The sequence below is a fragment of the Polypterus senegalus genome, chromosome 9 (assembly GCF_016835505.1).
Source record: "Polypterus senegalus isolate Bchr_013 chromosome 9, ASM1683550v1, whole genome shotgun sequence".
In the NCBI taxonomy this organism is placed as follows: Eukaryota; Metazoa; Chordata; class Cladistia; order Polypteriformes; family Polypteridae; genus Polypterus; species Polypterus senegalus.
Window position 1 is genome coordinate 174,985,048 of NC_053162.1, and position 12,055 is coordinate 174,997,102.

General features: G+C 38.9%; 1 protein-coding gene across 10 annotated transcripts in view; it reads left to right on the forward strand.

The window, feature by feature from the left end:
- Positions 1–403: 403 nt before the first annotated feature.
- Positions 404–12,055, forward strand: part of sptan1 (spectrin alpha, non-erythrocytic 1) — a 74,725-nt gene continuing 63,073 nt past the window's right edge. For 4 of the 10 annotated variants that reach the window (XM_039764321.1, XM_039764328.1, XM_039764327.1 and 1 more), the window contains exons 1-2: positions 455–509; positions 8,597–8,651. In XM_039764321.1, coding sequence (XP_039620255.1) covers positions 8,619–8,651 — 33 coding nt within the window. In that variant the 5' untranslated portion in view covers positions 455–509; positions 8,597–8,618. Of the gene's footprint in view, positions 510–8,596; positions 8,652–10,420; positions 10,521–12,055 lie in introns of those variants that run through there. The other 6 variants (XM_039764326.1, XM_039764329.1, XM_039764330.1 and 3 more) reach the window with 4 other exon arrangements.

A 12,055-nucleotide genomic window follows, 5' to 3' on the forward strand; every position in this document is an offset into this window, starting at 1 on the left:
TCTAAACTATTGTAATGTTCAAACCTGAGAACGCAGAGACCACACAGGTACGGCGACTGGGCCAGATACTGGTGTCATCGTGCAGGGGGTCTGAACCCCGTTACTGGTGTCATCGTGTCTCATCCCGAGTCCCATCCTACTTCATTCACTTCAGTTCGGTTAGAGTAGCCATGGGTTTACTCACCATTCTCTGCACACACATGGACACAAACACGAACAGAAAACAACTGAGCAATTGTAAAAATGAATGGAGGAGAAAATGAATACACCGCTAATAGATGGCACTCATATCACTCCGCCATGGAAGAAGTCCCGGATCCTGCGTGAACGTGCGTGCGTGCCTCTCGACCCCGCGCGCTTCTTGTGCTGGAACGACGGCGCCTGCAGCAGCTGCGTGTGACGTCATTGGGCGGGCGGGGTCGCGTTTATTCGGGCGGAGACGAGTTGCAGCGTACGCGCGAGCAAGAGCAGGCAGGCGAATCTACACCATAGACAATTTGTGTGAAAAGGTAAGGTTAATGGAATTGGACGACGAGAAGAAATTATCGTGTGCGTTATTTGCAGGGTTGATTTTAACCTTAATGTTTTGGATATATTTTTTTTTAGCTGCAGAGCAAATGTCCCATGTTTTCTATCGCTATCGGAGTGGCGTTAGCCCTAGCGCTGCTGATTTCTGTCTCCTTGAGATAAGCCTATGAAAGCGGTGGGGGGCGGGGGGAGTAAATAGTCGTTATTAAATGAGCATATTTTGCTCTATTTTATATATTTTGATGCCGGTGTTTATGTGTAGTGAGTAATCCGTTTTGTATTCTTTTGCTTCATTAGTGTTTCTGAGCAACCCGTTCATATAAAGGACACTGCACTGACAGGCTTGTGCCTGATCTGAATTACGGCTGCCGTTGCGACGGATTGGCACTGTTCTGCGTGCGCCGTTATGGCTTTCTGGTGAAATAACAATGCAGTAACCTCTGTATCACTGCGACCCTTTTAAGACGGTTGCAATTTACATTTTCTTCGCTTGTTTCATTGTGATACAATCGCCTCCTTTGCACAAGGCAGACATGTTGTTTTTTGAAGCCGGCGGAGGACGGACCCGCCCAGCTTCTGCCTCTGCTTACTGCTGCTGGAATGTCTGTCATTGAAATGCCGATCATTCGTAACATTTCTGCGTTGGTGATCGGTGGCGACTTGAAAACGAGTGTAGTTTGTGTGTTCTGCCCTCGTCCAGTACATATATGTCGGCACGTTTGTCCGAAATGGTAGCCTTGGCGATTCATATAGCTGCTGTGCTGACCACCCAGTAAAGACGGGGGTTGGGTACTCACCTTTGTCCATCCAGCTCTGTATTGATAGGGAGTGCCGTTTAACTACAGTAAAGTCCAGTAAACACTTTAGGGGGGGTGGCCAGGCTTGTTCGGCCAGTTCTGTATTCATAAGGACTGCCCTTCAAGGACTACAGTACGGCTGGGACTCAAAACTCGATCCTAGGAGTCTGCTGCTCTAATTTGAAATCTCTATTGGAAAAGTCTGGTCAAAAAATAGCAACCCCATGGGAATAGATACGGGGGCAGAAGACGAAGAAAAACAGTACTAAAGGGATGTGATAGAACTTCACTCCTTCAATGCCTTTACTGAAAGTTACAGTATGAATTTGGGGTTTCTTAGCAGTTGCAGACATTTTAATTTTTACATTAAAAGCTCGGTTTTGGTCAGATCATGAGTTTACTGCAAGACAAGGTGTAGCTGTCATTCATACTTGGTGACTGCTAATCATATTTTTTTTTCTATGTAGAATTATGTCAGCCACAAGATAAGATAAAAAGGAATCCATTTAAGTGAAGTGTTCTTACAAGTAGAATGTTAGATTCCGTTCATAGGATAGGTTCAGTAAAAATGTCCTGCCACTGTGGCCGTTTAGAACTGAGCTTGCCAAAATGTCTAGTCATTGCTAGAATAACAAAAAACTGTCATTGCAAGTAGACACGCTTAAAGGAGGTGACATCAGAAACAGAGTTCCATTGAAATCATCAGAAGTACAGTTTCATTGAAAGGTTTGATCACCTCTGGTCAGATGAACTATTATGTTGCCATTTGAAGTCAAAATAAATAAATACAAGTTTGTCAGCAAACACTCTAAAACAATGACATTTTATGAAAATGTTAATGTGCAGATCATGACAGTCACCTGGAAAAGTGGTTTTGGGAGGTGAGATGTTAATAGTATGGTTATTTTTGATGAGCTGAAAAAAATGTGTGCAAGAGTAATTTAGTAAATTTCTTTCTTCAAATGTCAACAAAATGTATAATTTAGCCAAGGGTGTCCAGACCTCTTCATGGAATTGTGAGGATGAAATCTTGAAAGCAGAGAGTGCAGCTGAAATGAGAGAGACCTCTAGTACATTGGCACGTGTTTCATGGGTAACAGAAGATACTTCATGTTGGACATAGACAACTTGAATGTGAAAAAGTAGGCTAAATGAATGATGACAGTAAATTGGCCTGTTGTGTGTGATGCCCCTCTAGGGCTGTTTAAATGGACAGCTTGGTGAATGACAGACAGACACACAGTCTAGAAAACTAAAGTTTGACTTTGCAGGTGACCTAAATTGAAACCGTTTCCTTTCAAAGTGAGTACAGGACTGACTTTTCTTGTTTTACAAAGTGTTGTTTTTGTTTTGGTATCTTATTACTGTTACAGACGTAAATGATGCATACACAAAAGTATAATAGTGCCTGTTTGACTGAATCTAATATGCTTTCTGTGTGTAGTTTGCTTACTCATCCTTATTTGTCTTCTGTTTCCTCCCCTGTTCCAAATGCCAGTTGATGAGTTGACCCACCATTCCTAAAATGCCATGATATGAATACCCATGTGGCTGTTAGAATGTGCCAGCCTGGGTTAATATCCCATTAATTAGTTTTTTACTTGTACCTTTTGCTGTTCAGAGTCTGTGAATTTGGAGGGTCAAATGGAAAATTGCAGTGTAAAATTATCACACATGATCTGTGGTAGTAGTACTTTCAGTTGTCTCATCTTTTCCATCATCGTGTCAGAGTGACCTAATAAACGTATAACATTTAAACTCATAATGAATATTCCTAATATAACCATCTGTCAGTCTCTGTTTTATGTAGCACCATTAACACCACCTACTGTCAGTAGAAGGAACATCAACGACAGTGGTCAGTATGATCTACTATGTGTTAGCCTATTGTATCCATGGAGTGCCCAACAGTTTGGGGGTTTTAGGTTCTGAAGAAATGGAAGAAAAACTGTCTTTGCTTCTTGCATCTGTTTCAAGGGTGATTAGATAGATAGATACTTTATTAATCCCAAGGGGAAATTCACAAGTAGTAAAAAGTGTCCAGGGAACGAGTTCACATAAGAGAAAATGGTAGGAGTGATCAGTGAAATATAGAAAAATAGAGAAAAAGGTAGAAAGATAAAGTCATACACGGAGCTGCTGGAAAGGCTGCGACACGTGGCGCCACCTGAGTCATAAAGAGGGTTAATGATTGTAAAGATTATAATGGTACGGGAGAAGATGCAGCCAGTCATTAATACTGAACTGCATTTCAGCCCTGTATGGGTTTGTTGAAATTGACTAGACAAGAGAGGATATGACATGAACAAGTATTCACTGACACATCATAAGCAATCCCCTGCCATCATCATCATCATCATCATCATCATGGTCACTGGACTCGCATAAGGTATAGATAGTTTAAAATTTCTGTAGGGGCTCCATATACTAAATATAAGTGGTGAGGAGAAAGGACATGTCACAGGTAATGTTAATGTACTAAAGAATTACTCCATAGCCACCATAGATTTATGTGGATAGACCTGATGTCCCATGGTCCATATGAAATATAAGTATATGAAACATGCTATAGTATTTTGTCTTTTGAAAGCATGCATTGCTCTAGAATCTCTACAAGTGGGTTTAAATGGTGTCCTATATTGTGATTAAAGGAAAGCAGTTTTAACTTTCCATTCACATGAAGCTGCTTCTAATAATGTGCTGTCCTTGACGGGCCCGGTGGTATGCATCTGCATTGGGGTACGGTTATGTTTCTTGATGAGGAGAAAAGCTGCCGGCAGCATTTTACCCTGCATGCTCTAGAATTAGACAATGGGCACGATGCCAGCTTATGAATTCAAACCATGGCAACATCTCACTAAGTGTGGTCTGCCTTGATCTGATGTGGCATTCTGGTGATTTGAATGTCAAAGGACAAAAGTTGTAAGCTACACATACATTATAGTTAAAATATCTGTTGCTTTCACTGAAAGTATGGGCACCTGGTGTCAGCAGCTGGGTCCTAATATGCGTCATGAGAAGTGCATTAGCTGGCCTTACCACCCAGGGGAAGTTGCCTAAAGAGGAGTATCTGTACTACTATTGAAGCCAGAGCTCTGTGTCTTGCTGTGGGGCTCCTAAGACACCACATGGCTACACCCTTTGGCATTAGTACAGTCGCCTTATCACAGCCCAACCCCCTTCAACATATGTCGTCGGCTGCAACTGGTGTGGAATGAGGCAGTCCATACATAACCGGCATTCCCGGGAAGCTGCAAACAATGCAGTAAAACTGCAGCTGCCCCTCAGTAGGTGTGGTCTAGGAAATCTATTGGCAGACAAATGCAGAAAGAGACGCATGCTGCAGCCACAGCTATGGGAACAACGGGAAATGCAAATTTCCCAAAAGGAAATTGCAAATGTTTGCCAATCGGAGTAGTAGCTCCCTTTGGGACAATTCCGTTCTCGAGTTAGCCAAGTTGTGACGAAATAATAATAATTCATTACGTTTATATAGCGCTTTTCTCAGTACTCAAAGCGCTATCCACACAGGGAGGAACCGGGAAGCAAACCCATAATCTTCCACAGTCTCCTTACTGCAAAGCAGCAGCATTACCACTGCGCCACCTGTGAGAATAAATACTAACCTCTCACCTTGTTTAATGATTAAAACAAAATGAAACCCAGTTTGTTGGGCCATTTTATACTAACCTCTCACCTTATTTAATAATTAAAAAGTAAAGCCTAGCTTTTCAGGGTGTTTTTGTGGTTGTATTGTGATGTCTACCTAGTGTGTTTAGCTTGCCTTTTGTTTTCATGAAAAGAAAAAAAAAATAGAAGGTAATCTTTAGTTGCTCGTTGTGTGGATCGAGCCGGATGTCAACAGTGACATCACATTTTCCCTAAAATGCCAACCAGAAACTCATAAATGCAACTAAGAGGTTAGGGGAGAAATTTTAAGTGGTATCTCTGAAAATTCCTACAGCCCCCTGCCACTGAGCCCTCGCATACAATGAATTCTCTTCTCATCCAAAGTTATCAGTGAATGACAATTACATGATGTCAGTGGAAGTGATAGCTTATCTGAACCTCTGGAGGGTGTCTTGGAAATTTCCATACAGTAAGGTAGTGAAAAGTGACGCCTTTTATTGGCTAACTAAACAGATTACAATATGCAAGCTTTCGTGGCAACTGGGACCCCTTCTTCAGGCAAGATCATCTTGCTTGACTTTTCACTACATTCATAATGGCTAACACGGTACAACACCCTAGTACTACATACAGTAAGGTAAAATGGCTAAGCAGACCTTCCCGTTACTTATTTTTACAGAGTGTGTGTTCAGTCTGCATCTGGTGTTGACAGACACAACCTGTACATAGAAAGCTGCAACCGACAAATAATGGATATAAACTGGATTTTTGTATCTCATGTACAAGTCAAGTTATGTACACAGGCTTCTCACCCCTACTGTTGGGGGGTGATGGTTTGAGTGGGAAAGACACATAGAATAGACCGGAAGACCTCACAGAGCTGTTATTTCCTTGGAAGCTCATGAAGTAAAGTGAAATCTGTAGCATACTGGATCCTTGCAGACCTTGTCTCCCTGAGGAAAGGAAAAGGATTCTGTAACAGGAAACCCAATGTGAAAAACGCCCTGAGCTGAAATGGGTTAGCTATTTGCCATTGTGTGGTTGAGTTTGGGAGTTAGTTATAATTTTAATGTACAGCACCTGCATAGTATTGCACAGCCAAGGTGTCACCTTTGGTAGATCTTTAACTTAAATCTGTAAAGTTGCTGAACATCTGGAGACTGTTGTAGAGTTGGTTGTTCAGTTTAAATTCCATTGGTTTCCTCACACAAGTCAAATAAACCACTTTGGTGAGGCCGGCAGGGAATATGTGCCTTCTAATGGGAAATTTCACATGAGTGCCCTTTTGTGTGGTAGATGCCAGCGGGATAATTAAGACATACCTTAATTACCCAAATTAGACAAATTCAGACCTTTCACTTCTATACATATAAAGGAGAGTTGGGGTCCGAGAGACTGTGTTTGTGGAGGGATGGAGAGTTAAGGCGGGTGCGGGAGTCATGTGATCATCTCCCCTCCCATTCGCGTCATTTCATTCACTTCATTTCGCTCCAAGCTGACGCAGTCTTGCCATTCTTTTTACTTAGTGTTTAGTCCTCTCTCCTTTACTGATTTATATAAAGGAGAGTTGCGATCCGAGAGACTGTGTTTGTGTGTTTATGAAGGGATTAAGAGTTAAGGCGGGTGGGGGAGTCACGTGATCATCTCCCCTCCCATTCACCACATTTCTTTCACTTCATTTCGCTCCGAGCTGGCGCGGTCTTGCCATTCTTTTTCCTTAGTGTTTAGTCCTCTCTCCTTTACTGATTTACTGTTTACTAGACGCAGTACTTACTGAATAGTATTTTTTCCTTTAGTGTTTCTTAGTGTTTAGGACAAACCAAAATGTTGTATATAAAGAAGCTCTATAAGTTGCATGTAGATACATAATTATTCCAACTACAGCGACTGCAGCGAAGCGCACGTGGTCTGCTAGTCTTTTTATAAAATAAAATATTTCTAGATAAGTCAAAAATTCTATGTTTTGGTTACATTGTTGTTGGAGTAATGCAGTGCATACTTACTATTTTTGGCTGGTTTTTATTTCAGAAAAAAACAGAAATAAACTTTAATTGCCTTTGAGCAGTGGCCCACATTTCTCAATAAACTAAAACCAGAAATTCACCTGCACTGAACAGAGCAGAAATGTGGGTGGCACAAAGTTCATGTTGCATGTGAATGTAGCAAAAGACACGGCAGGTGATCAGTCATATGAAAAAATGTAGCTCAAAGTGCTTTACAAAATGAAGAATAGAAAAATAGAAGACACAATAAAAAATAAACATAAGTCAACATTAATTAACATAGAATAAGTAAGGTCCGATGGCCAGGGTGGACAGGAAAAAAAACCTCCAAAAGCTGGAGAAAAAAAAATTAAAATCTGTAGGGATTCCAGACCACGAGACCGCCCAGTCCCCTCTGGGCAAAGTTATGACAGCAACTCCACTCTTTGGTGGACTGACATCCCATTTGGGATCTGGTGACCTTGTAATGGTAAATTGGGATTAAGAATTGGGTGATTAATTTTATTTTTTAGCAGCCTTTGTCATTTAGGTTGTTGTTTTTACATAAATATATCTTTAGGTGGTTGGATGAATGAGAGTGAAGAAAATATTTGACAATTATTGTCTCTCATTTTCATTCAGGGGGTTAATGTGAGTGATTTGTTTGGACCACCAAAATTGTTTTCAAGTCTCGGCTGTTTTAAAGTGTTAAAGGCAGCGACACATTAAGACATAGAAAGCACATAAGTGATGGACCGAGATTACACAGCTTGCTACTACAGTTGCATAGTTCAATTTATGAAGCAAAATTAACCCCACAATAAGTGTGATACCTCTTACACAATATGAAAAAGGGATTAGCATGCAATAACTTGTGGTTTGCCTTACTCCTAAAATTAATATCTGTGTGAATTAAGCCCTAGTTTGTTTTGTTTTATTTAAGGTTAATTACATTCTTCACAGCATTAAAAGTTATGATAAAAACCTAACAGAGAGACGAGTAGCTAACGCAAAACTTGGAGAAATGTATTGGCTTGTGTAAGTGAGGTTTTAATATTGTTAATTTATAATACTTAATGATTAAAGTAGACAATTAGTGTGCTTGCAGAAAGTAATGGCATTTGATCTTTTTTTGTACTTTTTGGTTGACACCATTGTGAAAAAATGCAGTGACCTAATGTAAAGTGTAAAAATGCTGGTGGGGCTTGCGATTTGTGCTGATCTCTGTACTCGCTTTGTGCAGATGGCTGTCTCAGCAGCATGACTGTCCAACAGTCTGATTAATTATTTACAAACTGCATTCCTGGTATCTCTTTACTCTTGATAGTGAGGCTTGAACTGAATGAGAAAACCTAGATAAATATTTTAACCCTTTCATTTAGAGATTGTATTACAGCTTTTTATCTTACCTGTCGGAGGTGTCTCTTGAGTTATTTTTCCAATAGGGGGGCATTTAAAGATCACTCGAATAGTAGAACACTGCCACTGCTCTTTCAATTTGTGTTGCTCATTATGTGGGGTTAATACGCTGGTTTGTCTGGACAGCTTGAATGCATGCCAATATTGTTTTCAGTTTCAAAACATTTTGAAAATGAGTGGGGTTCTACAATGACTTAATGTAGCAGTTCACCTAAATATTCTTACTTCTGTGTTCCATAGCTGGTCCAGTCACCTTTTTGCAATGCAGTCTGCTTTTCGTAAGCCCAAACTAAAGGTATTGGGTTTGTGTGTGGGTTTTTTTTTTAATATAATATTGGCATGTGAACTTTTATTTGAGTTTACATTTTATACTCGAGTGGACTTTTCTAATGCAGGGTTGTCAAACTCTTTTCCTTAAAGGGCTATATAGCATTGTGTATCCTGAACAAACCATCCGCTGATTCACAATAATCTGTTTGTTTAACCATCCCTCAAGCAAGGCCATGGAGTCAGTCAGAAACAATTTTGGTTTACTGGAGTCTGAGTTGGGAAAACATGATCTGACTAAATGTAAATTGTAATGCAGCACATTCAAATTTCATATATAAAACTATTTTTGTGATAGAAATGTAGCTTTTTTTCTATTTTTTGTAAGTTAGGTTTAATGTTGCTCATTGTTTGTAAGGCACAACAACATTACTACAGCCTTTAAACCCAAAGTTTAATGGGTCTGAGTGCTAAAAAGTAGCCTGATCATTCACACCGGCAGTTATAAAATGCCTATTATCTTGTATAGTATATTGCCCGCTTTCAGTCGACAAAGTAAATCTCTTAGTCTAATTACAAATTGGAGAGTTAGAGTTGGTGGTACTAGATTTTGAAGAGTCAGAGTTAGAGTTGAAAGATCTACATACCAACTACGCAGCCCTGCTCGCGAGTACATTTAGTCCCAGACGTATTGGCGCTGTTGCCTTCCCCACAAAGATTGCATTGATTCTCTTTTACATTCACTAGGCATAGCTAGCGTCTTTAGCAATTCGAAAGTAGGTGACTGCGAGTGAACTTATCTGTGAGTGTGTTTGAGTACACCTACACTTTAAGGTATCCTACAATAGACTGGCATCTCATTTAAATCAATCAATCAATCAATCAACATTTATTTATATAGCACATATTCATACAAAAAAAATGTAGCTCAAAGTGCTTTACAAAATGAATAGAAAAATAGAAGACACAATAAAAAAATAAACATAAGTCAACATTAATTAACATAGAATAAGAGTAAGGTCCGATGGCCAGGGTGGACAGAAAAAACAAAAAAAAAACTCCAAAGACTGGAGAAAAAAATAAAATCTGTAGGGGTTCCAGACCAAGAGACCGCCCAGTCCCCTCTGGGCAATCTACCTAACATAAATCAAACAGTCCTCTTTGTATTTAGGGTTTTCATGGAAGGATCTGATGATGATTAAATGTGATTCTTAGATAGATACTTTATTAATCCCAAGGGGAAATTCACAAATTCTTGTCCATTGTTGCTGGGTAGAGCCGAGCTCACTTTGACCATATGCTCAAGTCTGTAGGGAAAAAAAAAATCTATTTTAAGTTGATTTGCAAAAAATGTCATATCCTCATGTAGTCAGTAAAGTAGGTATAAATATGAGCAGCACTTAGCTCAGCACATGTACATTTTTTGGAATGTATATTGGGGGGCTGTGTCCCCTAGAGGGTTTGCAGAGATAACCTTGTCTGGTGTTTGATAATTTATCTTTTTGCCATTTTGATTTTTTCCCCCTATATATTCTTATTAAGCAATTAACAATATGCTAGTGAAACCTAATTATTTTTTCAAGTTGGTTTAATTATTTTATTAAATGATGTGCCTAGGACATAAAGCCCTGGAGAGGATGTGAGTTTGCCAATCCCTGCTTTGCCTTTTAAACTCTAAATGTGTCTAATTTTTCTGGTTGCATGAGTTGGGGTGTGACTTGGCTGCCAGCAACACTGCGCTAATGTTGCAGAGGTTCTGCGTCTGCCTTTGAAGCAGGATGCTTTATTCGTTTCGGATGGATGCTATGTAAGACACTTTTTTCTGGAATCCCTTGAATACTTCATCTTCAAATGAATGCATCTGTGGACGAACATTTAAAAGCCCTCATTTTTAAATGTAAGAATTCCTTTTAAATGTTTAAAATCAAATAAAGCTTGCAGGTAGGTAGTCATTCATAAATTATAACTGCCTAATTATGGCTGTTTATTTTGCTTTTTAAATTTTTTGCTTTGTGTTTTTGCTTACTTACGTTCATCCTGATTTTATTCCTCTTAACACAACTTTGGAACCAGGATGTAGTTTCCAGAAAATTCTGACTGTAGTGGCTTTAGTGTTTTAACTTGCATGATGGTAGACATGAATGATGGGAGAGAAGGCTTCTGTTTAGAGAGCATTTTATTTTTTATTCCCTGTATCTCTTCTATGTATATGGGAGTGCCTCTGTGTATTGATGTAGTTTATCATGCAATGTTTTAGTTATTTTCTTATACAAATTATTGGTGGAAATTTCTATATTTAACTGTAATGTCAGATGAACTTTAAACTTTCCTGGTCTGAAGTTCAAATCCTTAATATCTCAATGTTAATTCTGTTAAATTTATGTTCATTTCCCATTGAGCCTGTGTCTTGTGTGTCTGTTTGCATGCATCTGATTTTTTTTTAAGTTATTTTACAAATGGGTACTTTTATAGAGGACACAGATGGTGATGTAGACATTGTAATGCAGTATTAAATTTGCTTACAACATTTTGACTAGCCCTGTATATTCAAATACATAAGAGTCTACACAGTGTGGTTTTAATGTTTTTTAATATTTCTGATCTGTGGCTTTCTTTATATTAAATGAGTATCTAATTGCAATTTGTGCATGTACACTTCTGATTGTTTTTATGATTTTAAAAATGGGTAGTATTTGTTAGCGGCAAGGATATGAAATTGCCAAAAAAGCCACCATGAAACACTGTTTGAGAAGAAATAGTATCTAATATAGCTAGCATTAATGATTTCTGTGTACTCAATTATCTTAATTTATAGTTGTATTTGAATTAGTCTTTGGTTCCCCAATCTTTGAAGTAAAAATTATGCACCTGTATGTGTATATTTTCATTTTTATATTGTTTTAGGCTTTCCATTTGCATTTGGTTTTTCATGATATAAAGTTTCTCATTTGAAACATGATGATGATTTTGTGATAGACATACGGGTCTCTATAGAGAAATGTATATCCAGTAGTGTATTTAAGCACCTTTCCATCATGCCATAGGTAAGAGTTTCCTTTGAGGTTTTGCAGCAAATTGCTCTACAGTTTTAACAGGTTGTTCTGCAAATGTGGGAACAGTTTAGAACCAAGTGTTGCATGCACAGATCCTCCTATTTATGTTTAAAGGGTTCTTGTTATTCATATGTGATGCCTGCACCCTTCTTTTCTATATATGGTTAAGCAACACCGATGAGCATAAGTGTTTAGAAACAGAAGAACAAATTTAGAGTCAGATAATAGGTTGTCTTCTAATGAGAGATTAGTTTGTTCACCAGTGCTGAACAACTGTTGTAACAATAGATTTGGGGTGGAGTAGCTTTCAACAGGAACAGGAATTGCAGTCTCGTGAATTCTGCACTAAAGCTGTTCTTCATGTGCTCTTGGACAGACC